This window comes from Amia ocellicauda, chromosome 19 (genome assembly GCF_036373705.1).
Source record: "Amia ocellicauda isolate fAmiCal2 chromosome 19, fAmiCal2.hap1, whole genome shotgun sequence".
Classification (NCBI taxonomy): domain Eukaryota; kingdom Metazoa; phylum Chordata; class Actinopteri; order Amiiformes; family Amiidae; genus Amia; species Amia ocellicauda.
This window is the reverse complement of record NC_089868.1, coordinates 11,603,724-11,622,277: the sequence shown is the minus strand read 5'-3', so window position 1 is coordinate 11,622,277 and position 18,554 is coordinate 11,603,724. Positions and strand designations below refer to the sequence as shown.

Genomic DNA, 18,554 nt, shown 5'->3' with positions numbered 1-18,554 from the left:
ATATACACAATAGTCTTGCTGCAATGAACGTTGGAAGCGATGTAATGATGTTATGAAACCCCTGTAGAACCTCCTCAGATGGGTCCAGATCCAGACCCCCTCATTTTACCAGTATCTTTTGTTTTCACACTTTTTCTGCTCACACACATACTTTCTCATGGTTTCTCAGTTTCTCCCTTATCTTGTGCCTTACACAGCTGCATGTATTACACTTGGCACGCAAAGCTTTCTAAACAAAAATGCAGTTTTACAGCAAAGCTAACTTACTTTCTACACAAGTTTTTTTTTTCTTTCAGTAGCTTATATAAAGCATTTAGAAAAACCTATGATTTATCCCCCCCCCCCCCCCATCACCTTTCAATCTAATTGGAGGCCCCCAGTGATGCTTGGAGACTGGTTGCAGGTCGTGCAGATACTTTCTTTCTCTGTAACCCCTGTGTTTCCTGCTTTACACGTGACAGCTGCCTGCCTGTATCTCAAGTTCAATCCCGTCCATACAGACACGAACAAGTTCACTTGCTGTCATCTGGTCAATGCCTGTCCCGGCAGAGACGAGTCGCAGGCGCGGCAGGACCGGCTCCATGGACCGCTTTAAATGCAGTGAGAGCGGTGATACAGTGAGGTGAGTCCGAGCGACTTGGCTACGTGCTCTCTATGTAGCATTGAAAACGAAACTCGGCAGTCACTACAGTGTTTTTGGAAGATTTGTATATATATATATATATATATATATATATAAAATTAAACTGACGAGTCATTCGTGGCACGTATTAAAATGCTTATAAATACATTCTGTGGGAGTGATATTAATATAATTTGGTAATGACAGTAAATCTGCCTTGTGTGTCATGTTGGGTCCAAAGTAACAACGGAAGAATTGTGTTTAACCCACTTGAATAGGAGTCCAGAGAGGAGGGTACGTTACTGAGTGTAACATACATATTCACTTGAATCAGAACTGGTTAATATCTTTTATTCAAAACTTACGTGGTCCTAACAGATTGGTCGTTTCCTGTACGAGACACTAATCGTCAAATTAGTGCGTTTTTCTCATTGTCGTATTTCACTAATCTGTATGCCGCTGAAATATATTTCAATATACCCAAAATATAACTTTTGTATCCATTCGTGGGCATTTGTTTAGTATCCACCATGGTTACATTGTTTCCTCATTTCTTTTTTCCCAAATGATTTACATTTGACTTTTTGTCCCCATGCCGGTTTAAACATACACTTGATGGAAGAGCCTAATTTGCATAACATTTATTTCAAATGTTTGAATTATATATAATCCGACTAACTGCCGGTTTGGGGGAATGAAAGCCACATGGATTTCTAAACAACATGATAGTTTTCCAGTTTTATAGTGTAAGGTGTCACTCCTCTCTAAACATCCCAGACATCATCAGAAGTGTGTGTATGTGAGTGTGTGTTCTGCTGGTATAGAAATTGACACCAATACATTATAACATTTACTACAGCCATTCTGAATTCAGATTTTGTTTCACTCTCAAGTATTGCATTTACTGTGAACTGACAGCACGTAGGTGTCAGAGTTAATTTAGTATCATACTTGCAGTAACTAGTTTTCAGTTATGTAAATGTAGTACCTCACAGTGTGTGTGTGTATATATATATATATATATATATATATATATATATATATATATATTACTGTATAAAATCATTAGCAAATGAACAGGATGTTTCCCGTGTAAAGGAAGGTTGCAGGTTTGTGAAATGGAGGAGTAAAATTCAGAAGTAACCCCCTCAACTTCAGATAAACTGTTATTTTGGACTATTATAGTGAGTTGCAATGACAAGAAAAACCTAAAGCTAAGCTGCAGGCTCTGCCTTTGTACTTTACAATGCAAATGAAAGTCTGTTAACATTTTGTGGTTCACTGTTAAAGTTCACTAGAGTCAGAGTTTAGTGCTAATTGAATGGTTTTCTGTGGGTTCGGTTTTCATTCTTTGGTTATCCCCCCCCTTGTGTATATCTACTCCTTCAGTGGTTGATTTGAAATAAATAGCAGTAGCTGCTCGTCATCGAAGGGGTTCTGCTGATTGTCTGTATTCTTCTGTAGGACCACAATGACAAGTCAGGAGACGGTCAGTGAAGAAGAAGACCTCAGAGGGGACTTGAGATACTACTTCATGAGCCCCTGTGAGAAATACAGGTCACGACACCAGCTACCATGGAAACTAGGGGTCCAGATTCTCAAAATAATCATGATTACTACACAGGTAATGTCACTCACACACAAGCATACAACAAGTTCTCACAACATTTTATAGGAAGCTTTTAGTCAATGACTTTGTCTAGTTTCTCTGAGAATGCCCTCTGGAATACCTATCTAGTCCTCAATCTCACACTCTTTGTTACACCCATTAACTAGGAAAATGCTTTTCGACCAATCAGTGTCATAACTGAGGTTAATTTAAAGCTGGTGGTGGCTCATGACTATGGTCAAGCAATTTATTTTATTTGTCTGGATTATAGGAGTGACTCATGCTGACAATACAGTTACTTCCCCGGATATGTCTTTCACAGAACTCAGCTGTGTTGTTGACGCGCTGTGATACTGTCATGAGATAGTGTTGAAGTGTGCAAGTGACTAAAAATAGCGAACACAGAGAAGCAGTCCACTAATAATTGCAACTGGTCAGGAGTTCCTCACTTGGACCCTCAAGGGCCACAGAGTGTTTTTGTTTTAATTCCACCTGTGCTCCTAATTATGGACGGAAACTAATTATTTCAGGCATGGCTACTCCAGCCCTCAAGGGCTGGGTGGCTGTAGGTTTGGGAAGTACCTTGCAATTAACAAATTATTAATACCTGAAAATGATAGGCAATGTGAGTTATTATCCAAATAAATAGTTAAATGAAGTAATTTGAATCTGAGGTGGAACAATAACCAGAGAATCCTGTGGCCTGCCTGTCCCTGAATTATCCACACTGAAACAATTGAATAATTTCCCCCACAGACACCAAAGCAGGTATCCATTTATAGAGACATACAGTAATGTGGAAGAGTTTTAGGCAGGTGTGAAAAAATGCTGTAAAGTAAGAATGCTTTCAAAAATAGACATGTTAATAGATTATATTTATGAATTAACTAAATGCAAAGTGAGTGAACAGAAGAAAAATCTACATCAAATCCATATTTGGTGTGACCACCTTTTGCCTTCAAAACAGCATCAATTCTTCTATGTACACTTGCACACAGTTGTTGAAGGAACTCAGCAGGTAGGTTGGCCCAAACATCTTGGAGAACTAACCACAGTTCTTCTGTAGATTTAGGCAGCCTCAGCTGCTTCTCTCTCTTCATGTAATCCCAGACAGACTCGATGATGTTGAGATCAGGGCTCTGTGGGGGCCATACCATCACTTCCAACACTCCTTGTTCTTCTTTACGCTGAAGATAATTCTTAATGAATTGAACTGTATGTTTGGGGTCGTTGTCATGCTGCAGAATACATTTGGGGCCAATCAGATGCCTCCCTGATGGTATTGCATGATGGAAAAGTATCTGCCTGTACTTTTCAGCATTAAGGAGACCATTCATTCTGACCAAATTCCCAACTACACTCCACTCATTCATGTACTGCTCTTCAGCCCTTCGGTGAACAAACTGCCATACAGCCAAATATTTCAGATTTTGACTCATCAGTCCAGAGCACCTGCTGCCATTTTTCTGCACCCCAGTTACTTTGCTTTTGTGCATAGATGAGTCACTTGGCCTTGTTGTTCACGTTGGAGGTATGGCTTTTTGGCCACAAGTCTTCCATGAAGGCCACTGCTGAACAGACTTTTCCAGACACTAGATGGGTATACCATGGTCCCACTGTTTTCTGCCAATTCTGAGCTGATAGCACTGCTGGACATCTTCCGATTGTGAAGGGAAGTAAGCATGATGTGTCTTTCATCTGCTGCAGTAAGTTTCCTTGGCCAACCACTGCGTCTACGGTCCTCAACGTTGCCCGTTTCTTTGTGCTTCTTCAAAAGAACTTGGACAGCACATCTGGAAACTCCTGCCTGCCTTGAAATGTCTGCCTGGGAGAGACCTTGCTGATGCAGTATTACTACCTTGTGTCTTGTTGCTGCACTCAGTCTTGCCATGGTGTATGACTTTTGACAGTAAACTGTCTTCAGCAAATTCACCTTGTTAGCTGAGTTTGGTTGTTCCTCACCCAGTTTTATTCCTCCTACACAGCTGTTTCTGTTTCAGTGTTTCAACCTACATATCGAATTGATGATCATTAGCAATCATATAATTGTTTAATCATACACCTGACTATATGCCTACAAAATCCCTGACTTTGTGCAAGTGTACCTAGAAGAATTTATGCTGTTTTGAAGGCAAAGGGTGGCCACACCAAATATTGATTTGATGTAGATTTTTCTTCTGTTCACTCACTTTGCCTTTAGTTAATTGATAAATATAATCTATTAACATATCTATTTTTGAAAGCATTCATACTTTACAGCATTTTTTCACAGCTGCCTAAAACTTTTGCACAGTACTGTAGCTATGGCTCTGTTGAGGAGCAGAGTTAATGGTCAAGGTCAAGTTTCCATTAAATAAACAATAAAGATTATAGTCTGATACCTCTTATTTATATGTAAATACAGGGGTCATTATTTTCTTGTCTTTAGACATCCATCTATTTATTTAAAGGTAGAATCGTCCAAAATCTTGGCAGAACAGCACAAGAAAAATGTTTGTAACCCATTTCATTGTCTTGTGGATAGATGCAGATGCAGAGGGTTTTGAGTATGTGGCCAGTAGGTGTCATTTTTTGTACATTTTTTGATCACCAACCAAATAAATTATTGTTACCTGTTCTGTTTTTTTAAAGCTTATTCTTTTTGGGCTGAACAACCAGCTTGTTGTTTCCTACAAGGAGGAAAACAGCATGGCCTTCAAGCACTTGTTTGTGAAGGACTACACAGGGACTGATGCGGATGACTATAGTGTGGCCGTTTACTCTCAGCCGGACGTTTACGACAGTTTGTTTTTTGTGATCGATCAGGTAAGCTTCTCTGTCTCCTTCTCTGTGGACAGGCAACATGGTGGCAGAAGTGTTGTTCTTGTTGTTTGCCACTTGTCAATGTACAGGAGCCCCAAAAAGCCCCATGCTGGAAAAACATGTGATTGTATTATTTTATTTCTTAGCAGACACCCTTGTCCAGGGCACTGTGGTTTAACTATCTAACTCTGCATTTCATTCTGTTCACTTCAAGCCTTTTCTCAGGGTCGTTCCTCTTGAGGTCATTTATCAAGATGGGTGATGTTTCTAACAGTACTTTCAATGGACAAGCAAAGTGAAGGGTAAAACAACTGGCAACAAACCATTTAGAATGATTTGTCATTTTCCTTATGAAAGTTTAACATACTAGATCTGCATGATATTTTTCAGTTTTCACAAACTTTTACCTAACCTTTACTTTTATTCCACATTTTTGGCATGGTTTGTATCATGGTTTACAATAGCTCACCAAGCTTTATGATTATTTCACTTCACATTCACCTTTCTTTGGCTTTACCTCGGTAAACTTGTATGAAGGCTGCTTCATCCTTTTCAGGACACCTGTTTTGTATGTTGTTGTTTTTATGAAATGCAGTTCTTGTAAATTTCTGATGTCCACAGCATTCAGAGATGTAATCATGGTCTGAACAAGCCAAGTTTTGTGTGTGCATTTGGGTAGGTGGGGAAGTGGGAAATGGCACAGCCAGGCCTAACTTATGTTGTGTGCTGCAAATTTACTTCAAGCAATAAAAACACAGATGAAATTCAGTTTTTAGATGCAGGCCAGCACAGATAATTTGTTGTTTGTTTTTGCTTTATGCTTCTTTGCGCATCCTCATAATTTCTTTATCACTAAATACACACAGAAAGATTGTACTTGGCATAAGGGGAAAGCAAAACCCAGTTGGACCATGACTTGAAAGTTTATTTATGCTGAGTAAATGCATTAAAACAACATGGTGAGATATAAAAGGAAAGAAGCCAACAAAAAGCAAACACAATGACATTACTCTGTTTCCTCGCAGTACGCACAGTTAAAGAACCTCTCGGTTGGGCCCTTGAGCTATGCCCAGGACAACAGTGAGGTGTCCCCTTTACTAATCTGCAAACAGCACTACAGGCGAAGCAGTGTTCAGCCCTCGAACGAGTCTTACGATATTGACCCGGAAACCGAAACGGGTAGGAACACTTTTACACACGCACAGATTCTCCATAAAGGTTTCATTAATAACTGAGGCATTTTGATCTACCGTGCAGTCTTGTGTGCTTCACAACGTGTGGTTTTTTCTAGTTTGTTTGACCGTGGACTCTGAAACAGCCGAAAATCGGGAATGGAAAACGGCCAATACCTCATTTTTCAAGCTGGACTTCTACAGGTGAGTAAAGGCCTAGACTGTTCTAGAACAGTTTTATCCAGTGAAATTAAGTTGTGTGTTTCATTTCTCTCTCTTTCCTTTTAATGCAGACTTGTCAACGTGAAAATCAGCTTTCAGCTTAAAGGAATCAACCTGCAAACAATTCGATCCCATGAATTGCCAGATTGTTATGAATTCTTTATAACGGTAAGTCGGCTGGGTTTACAGATTAAATTAGATAGGTAACTTCTGATATATTTTATATAGAAATTCACGTATTGGTTGTAAATTTCAACCTACACCACATCCTTATTTTTAATGCACAATTTTAATGTAAATCCTTTTGCAGCTGAGATTTTCTTTTTTAACCTACAGTGAGGGAAAAAAGTATTTGATCCCCTGCTGATTTTGTACGTTTGCCCACTGACAAAGAAATGATCAGTCTATAATTTTAATGGTAGGTGTATTTTAACAGTGAGAGACAGAATAACAACAAAAAAATCCAGAAAAACGCATTTCAAAAAAGTTATACATTGATTTGCATGTTAATGAGGGAAATAAGTATTTGACCCCTTCGACTTAGTACTTGGTGGCAAAACCCTTGTTGGCAATCACAGAGGTCAGACGTTTCTTGTAGTTGGCCACCAGGTTTGCACACATCTCAGGAGGGATTTTGTCCCACTCCTCTTTGCAGATCCTCTCCAAGTCATTAAGGTTTCGAGGCTGACGTTTGGCAACTCGAACCTTCAGCTCCCTCCACAGATTTTCTATGGGATTAAGGTCTGGAGACTGGCTAGGCCACTCCAGGACCTTAATGTGCTTCTTCTTGAGCCACTCCTTTGTTGCCTTGGCTGTGTGTTTTGGGTCATTGTCATGCTGGAATACCCATCCACGACACATTTTCAATGCCTGGCTGAGGGAAGGAGGTTCTCACCCAAGATTTGACGGTACATGACCCCGTCCATCGTCCCTTTGATGCGGTGCAGTTGTCCTGTCCCCTTAGCAGAAAAACACCCCCAAAGCATAATGTTTCCACCTCCATGTTTGACGGTGGGGATGGTGTTCTTGGGGTCATTCCTCCTCCTCCAAACATGGCGAGTTGAGTCGATGCCAAAGAGCTCGATTTTGGTCTTATCTGACCACAACACTTTCACCCAGTTCTCCTCTGAATCATTCAGATGTTCATTGGCAAACTTTAGACGGGCCTGTACATGTGCTTTCTTGAGCAGGGGGACCTTGCGGGCGCTGCAGGATTTCAGTCCTTCACGGTGTAGTGTGTTACCAATTGTTTTCTTGGTGACTATGGTCCCAGCTGCCTTGAGATCATTAACAAGATCCTCCTGTGTAGTTCTGGGCTGATTCCTCACCGTTCTCATGATCATTGAAACTCCACGAGGTGAGATCTTGCATGGAGCCCCAGAATGAGGGAGACTGACAGTTATTTTGTGTTTCTTCCATTTGCGAATAATCGCACCAACTGTTGTCACCTTCTCACCAAGCTGCTTGGCGATGGTCTTGTAGCCCATTCCAGCCTTGTGTAGGTCTACAATCTTGTCCCTGACATCCTTGGACAGCTCTTTGGTCTTGGCCATGGTGGAGAGTTTGGAATCTGATTGATTGATTGTTTCTGTGGACAGGTGTCTTTTATACAGGTAACAAGCTGAGATTAGGAGCACTCCCTTTAAGAGAGTGCTCCTAATCTCAGCTCGTTACCTGTATAAAAGACACCTGGGAGCTAGAAATCTTGCTGATCGATAGGGGATCAAGTACTTATTTCCCTCATTAACATGCAAATCAATTTATAACTTTTTTGAAATGTGTTTTTCTGGATTTTTTTGTTGTTATTCTGTCTCTCACTGTTAAAATACACCTACCATTAAAATTATATATTGATCATGTCTTTGTCAGTGGGCAAACGTACAAAATCAGCAGGGGATCAAATACTTTTTTCCCCTCACTGTATAAACTCTGCTTGAATAATTGCAAACTTAACATACACATTCCCCTCTGTTTCCAGATCACTTTCGATAACCAAGGTCACAGTGGAGTTATAAAAATATTTTTTGAAAGTGAGGCTGTTAGTAGTGCATGCAGAAACTGGAATATATCTGGGACAGGTGAGCTTGTCTTTATTATAAAGTGGTGACATAGTCATATAAAGGGGCTAATCACACTTTTATTTGAGCTTTTATGAAAATCTTTCCCCATTTTGGCTGCAAATTAATTTAGATGGTAATGTTACATTCCATGGAGCATAGCCAGTAATTGGTGCTGCAGGAAAGAGTCCCCCCAACTAGGTTCCCGAGAAAGGCCTAGTCTAAATCAAATCTGTCATTTACAACTCGGGGGTAGGTAAAGATTTTGATTTGGTTTTGGCCAAAGTTTGATAGTTCCTAATCAAGAATGATACAGTATGTATTGTTGGAGACAGTTATAATCAAAATTAAATTGGAATAACGATAGGGGAGAGATTGCTGTTTTTTTTTTGTGTAGAAACCTGTTTCCTTTTTTTACCCCACAGTACAATTAACATTTATTTCATTATATTTTTCACTTTCACATATGTATGTAAGGTAGAAGAGGTAATTTTGGGGTCACAATTGCAATATTTAAAACACTTATTCTGCATCCAACTATTTTAATAAACAAATGCTTTAGTTAACATTTTGCTGTGCATGCAACAGTGTAGAAATTTTGGCATTACTTAATGTCTTTATGTGAAAGTTTGAAAGAAAAACAACCTCTGTACTATTCTTGTACAGACAATGCTTTTTAGTTTTGTAATGCTTCTGATCGGGTTGTCATGTTTCTAATGAACATACAAAGAATATGTTGAACTGCAAAGAGATCTTAAGAAAGGGATCAGGAAAGCAAAGAGGGAAATAGAAAGAAACATAGCTCTTGGAGCTAAAACTAATGCAAAGCTGTTTTCAACACTACAACAGCAAGAGGTCAATAAAAGAGGAAGTGAAACAGATAAAGGGCAAAAATTTAAGTTTCTTGGAAAATGAACAAGATGTGGCAAATGTTCTAAATTAGTATTTCAGAGAGGTTTTTACTAAAGATAGAACAGATAACATGCCACAGGTTAACAATCAGTCCAGTCAAACCCTTATAGAGATCAGGATAAATGAGGATGAGGTACTGAAGGAACTAGAAGAATTAAAAACAAACAAATCACATGGGCCAGATGGGATGTTTACAACAGTTCTTAAAGAAATGGGGGGAATTATTTATAGGCTACTAACTCAAATATTGTAAATGACACTTACAAAAATAGGTGGCTCAGCTAATATGCCAAGCCAAATTGTCATTTAGAGATATCAAATACAAAATAGACAGGAAGTTCATACAAAACATACAGCATTTTCACAGGAAGTAAATTCGAGATCTCTCAAATTCAATTTGCAATGCAATTCCAGATATCTTGAAATTGCATTTGAGATATCTCATTTAAAGCTCCAATTTGAGATATCTTGAAATGGAGCATTAAACGAGATATCTCAAATTGACTACCTGTCCTATTTAAGATATCTCAAATTGAATTTAAGATATCTGGAATTGAATTGGAGATATCTCAAATTCAATTCCAGATATATTGAAATGGAGTTAGTTTGAGATATTTGCAATTAAATGCCAGATATCTTGAATTGTATTTTGAGATATCTCTAAATGACAATTTGGTTTGCCATAGAGCTAATACAATCTCGGCTGAACAGGTTATTCAAAGGGACTTAGATAATATTCAGTTGTGGGCCGACACCTGAAATTGGGCTTCAAGGCATTCAAAACGGAAAACAGGAGACACTTCTTCACACAGAGAGTCATCACAATCTGGAACAAACTCCCAAGCGATGTGGTTGAAGACGAAAATTTGTGAAAATTAAAAAATAGACTGGATAGGATCCTTGGATCACTTAGGTATTAATGGACACCAAACAAACACAATGGGTCGAATGTCCTCCTCTCATTTGTAAACTTTCTTATGTTCTTATGTTCTTATCTCTTACAGCCCAGAAGAACACACATTACCTGCTGATATTTGATGCCTTTGTGATCCTGGTCTCTCTGATCTCAGTAGTGCTTTGTACCCGTTCAATTGTTCTGGCAGTTAAATTGCTTCAGGTATTGTTTTCCCTTTCTTTCTGTGTCATTGAAAGCTTAAATCAAAACATGTTCGAATAGCAATGAGTTAAGAACATGTAAAGAAAATAGCTGTGAAACACTGTTGAAATATTTTAATCAATTATACAACCTCCCGATGGTAAAATAATAGTATTTAACACACTTGGTATTCACAATCCTTAAACAATGCTGAGTGTTTCACATGGTTTATGGTGACGGCACAATATAAAAAGTATCTTCCTGTGTGTATCAGAGGTTTTCCAGGTTTTTCCAAGTGGCCTACAAACGCAAAGTGAGTGAGACAGACCAAAGGGAGTTCCTGAACCACTGGCACATCCTCGTCATCATCAGCGACATCATGGCAATAGTTGGGTCAATACTGAAGATGGAAATTCAAGCCAAGGCAAGAACCGTACATCTGATATAAACACTTTTTAAGGTGTAATTCAGCTCATGGGCAAAACTTAAGTAGCTCAAAATATTTGTATGTTCCTCTTATTTAAAATATATTTTCTTCTTCTTCTACAGAGTCTTACCAGCTATGACATCTGCAGCATCTTTCTGGGAACCTCGACATTGCTGGTCTGGGTGGGAGTAATCAGATATCTGGGTTACTTTCAGAAGTACAATGTAAGCGAGCGAAAAGGAACTGATGCGTGCTGCTTAATCTGACTCCAGTCCTGCGTGCCATTGTTAGAGTAATTAATCATCTGTTTGGCAGGTTCTCATTCTCACCATGAGGGCAGCCTTCCCCAAAGTCCTGCGTTTCTGCTGCTGTGCGGGAATGATATACCTTGGCTATACTTTCTGTGGCTGGATTGTGCTTGGACCTTACCATGAGAAGGTATGAGCTAATGCCTAGGTATTGAGATACATGTGTGCCCAAAAAGGCAGCTCATCTGCAGTCCTTCAAGGTTCAGTGAGAGTAGAGGTTACAAGCCTAGTTTAACTTTGTGGTGGGCATTTAAATATTCTCCACAAGGTGACAGTGTTGTCATAAACCAAGGTTCCTGGGCCTAACTTTTGCTCAGTCAATCTACCAAATTAATATTGTCATTGTGTTAGTGCCCTTAACATGGTTTTGTTTACAATGGACACTGTCTGTCCTGTAATGAGATCACTGTTAGATGCATTAACAACTGAATGTCTGCCAGACTGGATAATCATCATTTTAAATATTGTGCAATAATTAACATAATTTGATTCCTGTGGCATTGCTGCAGTCTAAAGAGATGATTCAGTCTACCATTACAAAATAAATAATCTATAGAGACATGTTTCCATTCCCATACAAATAAGCAATGTTTAAAATCATGTTATATATATATATATATATATATATATATATATATATATATATATACTGTGCAATACTTAAATTATTGTAACATTTAGTGTTTTATTTTTGTTTTTATTGTTTTTTTCCTCCTGGTCTGCCTACAAGATTTAGAGACTTACAGATGTCATTTTTATATAGCTTTGGTGAAACTGGCAGCAGTAAGGAAAAAAGCATGGAAGGCAGATTTAAAAAATGTTGAGTCCTGACCTCAGTTCCAGAACAGAACAGCTCTGGGATTAACTTTACCTGTGAATGAGATCAGAGACCACAGTTTCTCACTGCACTACAAACTATGTGAGGAATAGCACAGTAGTTGTCTATCTTTAGAGCCACTGGCTGTGAAATACATTACAAAACAACTGTATTTTGTATTTTGTCTGTTGTTCAAATACTTCAGTAATATAGCATGTGTTAATCCCATTGCCTGCATTATTTATTCCACTGCTGTGGTGCAGTGTGCAGCATAGAATTGGTGTCATCACAAAAATACATTCTGAATGGCATGTGGATTGTTTTTAAATGTGTGTGTGTGTATATATATATATATATATATATATATATATATATAGTTTGCAGAGGTTTAAACAAGTCACTCAATTGAAATATACAGAGGGACACATTTTGAGTATAATCCAGCAGGTGATTCTTTATTTTTTCATGGTTTGTTTGGAAATGTCAGCAGTTAAAATGAATAGAAGTAAATCAATAAAATAAAATAATGTCCATTTAACCTGCGATGCACTGACATTTTAGTGTGGTACTATGGCATGGGCTGAACAGGTCAAGTGTCATGGGACTGGTAAAACAGGATTTCCTGAAACACTCTAGTCATTCTTTAAATTCATCTCTGTAGATGACTGGATAATTACAGCACGTCTTTGTTAGGCACTCATTTCTTAGCGGTTACACGCCATTCTTGTCTGAGATCCTAAGAAACTTTTTTTCAGTTCCGCAATGTATACGTTTTTAACTAAGTGTGCAACTTAGAAATGCAGGGAGGATGTTACAGGATGAACAAGTGTTTATAACCTCACTTCCTTCCACATGCTGCTCATTATAGCTGTACTTTTGTCTGGAAAAATAAACTGACATACTTCAAAAATTGTTCAGATAGAGAAAATATCTTACTCTTTGGGACTCGCATATGTGATTAATGTGACTTGTGAGCTTCTTGGTGCTAAGGAAATGCATTTATTTATTTTGTAAAGCTTTTCTAGGGAAAACAGATGATAGACGATGATGGACACATTTAATGATAGGAAGAAAACAGTGTATTTGAATCACACGAGTAAAATAAAGTACCCAGAGTTTAGCACAACTTCCTAAAGCAACCGTTTTGTGACACCTTAGCCTTTTTTGCTTTTAGTAAAAAAGCAAAACCAAATCAGTGCATGTCTACAGCTCTTAACCGCCTGTCTGTGTCTCCTGTCTCTTCTCCCTGTGCGTGTTGTGCAGTTCGAGGGCCTGAGCCGAGTGGCTGAGTGCCTGTTCTCGCTGGTCAACGGCGATGACATGTTCACCACGTTCTCCGAGTTCCAGGAGACCAGCACTCTGGTGTGGCTGTTCAGCAGAGTCTACCTCTACTCCTTCATCTCCCTGTTCATCTACATGGTGCTCAGCCTGTTCATTGCCCTCATTACCGACTCCTACGAAACCATTAAGGTACGGCAGCAGTAATGTCTCCCTGAGCGATGCTGATGAGCAGTAGGGGGTTTTAGTGCTGAAGACAAGACAATAATAGCACAATCTATCTCTGCATGTGTGTTACATCAGTGTAAAGACAGCCACAGTCAAAAACAATCCTAATCATGGTATCTCTTTCATTCCAAGAATTACCAGAAGCACGGTTTCCCAATGACAGATCTCCAGGCATTTTTAAGGGGATACAATGACTTCTCTTACTCCGAGGGCGATAAAGAGGAAGAAGCAAAGGGCTCCTTCATATGCTGCTGCAGAAGGTAGATAATCCCTGTCATCAGCGACAAATGATAACTTCCTCTTGACGAGGTCAGCCTGCTGTGGCACAAGAAATGAAATTAGTGGTCAGAAAAATGTGGACACTCCCTGCAATCTGCTGATTACAGGGAAAAGCAGTGTGTAACTCTGGGAAAAGGCTTCCCTTAAAGTATCATAGCATGACGATAAACAACTAAACAACCCGCCTGCATAGAATGTGGTCTTTTAACCCTTGCTCATGGAGAGTCTGTAAATATTTTTCTTCAGTCTGTTTTTTTTCCCCTCTCTGCACTTGCACCTTTATTGTGTATTGTTCTTTATTAGTCTAATGTTCAATGGTGAGATGTATCAAAGTAGCAGTTCCCTTTTCCTTACAGATACCATTGCAATCCCCAGTTACATACAGTATTTTAGGTCCTCGAAAGATTCTGGAGCATGCAGCTTGTAAACATATTAGTTGATTTTGCAAATACACTTAATGTCAGTTGTTATATGGCTAATGCAAGAAAGTATATGCTTATGTAAAACTGTAGGATGAATTTAGAAAATATAGATGTTCAGTTTTCCAGCAATGCTAGTACAGAAATGTATGTCAGTCAGTCACGGAAGGTGATGTGTTACAATTGAGTTATTTGAGTATTCCCAGTGTTGTATTTTTTCCTGTTTTATGGATTTTAAAGATAAAACAATATCACGTACCTTCTGGTGCTATTCACAATAGATAAGGGGTGTCAGACTCCTGATTTGTGTTCCAAAAAGAGCTCTCAATTCATCAATAAATGTCATTATTGTCTCAGGTAGGCTTATCCAAGATGTTCACATTTTAGTTTTACAGCTGATACCTTAAAATATGTTGACGACTCAAAATATTGTACCCCACAGAAATTGTCTGGAGTCTGGAGAGAAGTGCCAGCCAGTTATTCATTTAATTAGACCAATTAAGTAGCCAAAAGCTGGGCAGGAACAAAAACCAGAAGACACCAAGGCATGCAGTTTGACACCCTGCTACAGAGATTAAATTAACACCGTGACAGGAAATCAGTGTTAACAGCTATGTTTAAATACGGGAGAAAAAACATTGTTTATATTTATTCATTTGACAGATATCTTGATCCAAGCAGACATACAATATAGTCAGTGTAATACTATATTTACCACAGTACACAAGTGCCTTTGTATGGATATTTAGTGCTGGTTTTTAGTTTGTGGTTTCTTCAAAGCTCTTTCAAGCCAAGGAGAGGCAGATCAGCACTAACAATGACAAAATGTCAGATGGAACTGATGCTAAGGGTAAAAGTCACCCACAGGGTCCTCAAGCTGAAATGCGCTAGGTTTGACCAGACTCCCAACGGATAAACAAACATGTGGCAGACCTCCATACATTTAGGGAAAAATGCCTCATTGTTTGTTTAGCTTCCTTTGGCTTTGGGAGGGTTTGTTTTCTTGTGGGAGTTTATGAATCAAGGATATCCCCAAAATATTTGGATGCTCTTTAGTAATACAAAAAAGCCAAGATAAGTGGTTCTGTTTACAGGCTGACTGGATCTGGAGATGCAAACAACAGACAAGTCACGTAGGAAGGCACCATTAGTAAAGATGGGTTCACTGAGTGCACCGCAATCAAGTTTCAGTTCCTGATAAATTGTGCGATCAGATTTTTTTTAATGCTGCCCATTAACCTCTTATAAACCCACAGCCAGACCATCCTTTGTGTGTGTGTGTGTGTGTTGGGATGGGGGGGTTAAAATGTTACTGATTTTACTATCAGACACATTAAAGTAAATACAAATTCATCACTTTGGCAGTAACTTTCCACCCTTTTTTCTATCTTAATAAATACCTTAATAAAGGCTGATTTTAGATTGGCAGGGTAGGTTTTTTGTAATGCTTTTTGATTAACCTAGGTCACGCCTGAGCCTGAGCCCATTGCAATATCGAGCTGCTAAGCTGGGGGGGAAATTATTTGAGTTGTTAAATTGGCTTGACTGTGAAAAGCTTCTCACAATAGGGTTCACTTAAGGACCAAGCAGTTTTTTTAAATTGTTATATTAAAGTAAAATAAGTGTGCATTGTTGCCATCCCTAAAATATTAAATGATAACCAACAATCAGGGGTATGGAGTTTCAGAGAATTAAGAAGTAAACTGAGATCTAACAAATGTTCTCTTCCCTGCAACTCTTCCATCCATCTATCCATTTTCAAAACCACTTATCCTGGTGAGAGTCGCGGGGAAGCCAGAGCCAATCCCGGCAGGCATAGGGCGCAAGGCATGAATATACCCAGAACAGGTATCGCTGGGCAACACACACAGACACATGCAGCAATTTAGAGAGACCAATCAACCTAACCCACATGTCTTTGGATGGTGGGAGGAAACCAGAGTGCCAGGAGAAAGCCCACGTGGACACTGGGAGAACATGCAAACTCTACACAGACAGGCCCCGCCGACCCGGGACTCAAACCCGGGACCCTGGAGCTGTGAGGCAGCAGCGCTAACCACAATACAGTCTCTGGTTATGTTAATAATATAATGTACCCCCACCCCCCTTGTCCATTAGCCCATTTCCATAGCATCTTAACATGCTGAATATTTAATACTAGGTTGCATTGGGGTGATTGAGTGGAGGAGAAGGGGCTTGATGAGTCAGCACAGCTGAACTATGACCTCTTTCCACCCCGCCCCTGTATAGGAAAAAAAAAAAGAACAAATGTAAAATCAGAGTGCAACATTTTTAATATGGGGTCTATGAAGAATGTATAGTCTCACAGTCAGAAATAACAATTCGCTGATCAGTCAGTTCTAATCAACATTTTGCTTTGTTGGTTTAACCCCCACAGGCTGGATGGAGATGATGAAATTATACTAATTAGCTGAGAGGAGCGGTGTCATGACCTCTGAAACCCCCATGGAGCCGAAGTCTATTGGAAGAGCCAATAACTGTTGGTGGAAACAACAGGAGTCTCACAGTGGAAAATGGTTTCCTTATTTTTCTATGGAGAAAACAAACTCAGGAGTGATGTAGGATGCTGGCTGTCGTATAGTCGCTCTGGCTGATTTAATTAGTGGGTTCTAATTGGGAAGGAGAAATGTCTGTTAAAGAGTGGCATTTGTGCCAAACGATGACTTCATTCCCATTTTAATGTGAAACGAATACCCAGGAAAGTGGCACTTCTGCTGTCTACTTAATCCAGTGCAAACTTTCCAAATGTTGCCCTTTTCCTCCTAATGTAAATCTGTGTCAATGGAAATGGATGCATTATGGACAGATGACTTTGCAAAACATATCCTTTTCCTGTCTCATGCTAAAAGCTTGATATTTATGAAGTCCCTCCATAAAGCACTTCTTAATGTCTTTACGAAGAGATGGTTAAACCACTGATGCCCCCATGTCACTATCCATTAGGAGCATTGATCTATATGCCATATTAGGGAATCTGGTCTTAAAATCTTATTTGTTTGTGGGATACGGTCAAGGTAAAGCTGGAAAACCTTCAGAAATGTAGCATATGTTTTGCAGAGATCTGCATCGAGGCATCACAATCATAAAGTGCAATAATGACGGGTCTTAAAGGATCAACTAAACTGTGAAACGGTGAAGTGGTTGATTTAATCTCTGTGAATTCCAGTATTTGCCCCACCATCTGTTTTTCTAATGCCATTATGATTTTCTAACTCCATCTCCCTGCCCTGTTGTCTGCCTCCATCTGCATCACTTCTCTGTAGTTTACACAGATTGCAACGGAATACAAACTCTCTCGTGTGGCTACAGTTTGGGTGGCTTCAGCTTGGCGCAGCCACCATTTGATACATCTAAAAACCAACAGAAGAATTGACTGTTTTTGTGCCAGAACCACTACACTACATAATATTTAGACTAGATGAGTGGTATACAATTTGGCCCATTGTATGCTAAAACTTCACTGATGTTAATTATAAACCCCATAGGCCTAGTAACTGCAACTTAGTACTGTAATTAAACAGCTGATCTGTCCCCCACCCCCACCCGGAATGGGCTGTTTGAGTTTTCACATAAGGAAAATCTTCATTACAACATTGCTTTAGAAACTTGTTTTGTCGGGGGGAGTGCAGTCATTCTTTTTTAGATCTCTAGAATGGATCTCCTTAAGAAAGTTTGACCTCTTCAGATGACGGTAACACTCATCCTTTCCACACCTCACCAGGAACCAAAGATACCGTAAACATAAAAAACAAAGAAAACCACAACACAAAAAATGGGTTCACAACAGTTGTTATTCTAGAAACAGGACATGACATCAGTGGCATAGGTTTTGTTTCAGAAGTTGGGGGGGGATACAGGAGGGGTGCTGCAGAGTTGTTGAGCTGGGGTGGGGTGGGGGATATGTCAAAATGTGTCATAAATAACGACTTTTAATTAATGTGTTTGAAGGGGGGGGGAAGTACCACACTTAAATTATGCTTAGGGGCAATTTATTGATGCTGAATATTGGTAGAAAGTGCCCCTACTAGGGGGGACAATTTAATGTTCTCTCAACACTGGGGAGGGACCCTAAACCTATGCCTATGCATGCCATAAGCACATCAGTTACTAAATGTCTGACTCATTTCCTAATGTGTTAATCCCCAGTTAGAATGAATATGATTTGGTTGGTCTTGAGTGATCTAAATTAATGTGTAATGATTGGCTGTGATTCCTGCATTTACAGGCAGCCATTTACAGAAAGTCAGGGCAGGTCTTCACATCATTATCAAGTGTAATGCAGCTT

The 18,554-nt window shown here is 39.3% G+C and overlaps 1 protein-coding gene across 1 annotated transcript; it reads left to right on the top strand.

The window, feature by feature from the left end:
• Positions 1 to 462: 462 nt before the first annotated feature.
• On the top strand, positions 463 to 18,109 carry LOC136714681 (mucolipin-2). Its single transcript, XM_066692284.1, has 14 exons — positions 463 to 622; positions 2,087 to 2,246; positions 4,863 to 5,036; positions 6,059 to 6,212; positions 6,325 to 6,409; positions 6,499 to 6,595; positions 8,406 to 8,505; positions 10,401 to 10,513; positions 10,767 to 10,916; positions 11,042 to 11,143; positions 11,235 to 11,357; positions 13,308 to 13,514; positions 13,683 to 13,810; positions 16,647 to 18,109. The coding sequence occupies exons 1-14, from the start codon at positions 534 to 536 to the stop codon at positions 16,681 to 16,683; spliced, it is 1,719 nt and encodes a 572-aa protein (XP_066548381.1). The 5' UTR covers positions 463 to 533; the 3' UTR covers positions 16,684 to 18,109.
• Positions 18,110 to 18,554: the final 445 nt, after the last annotated feature.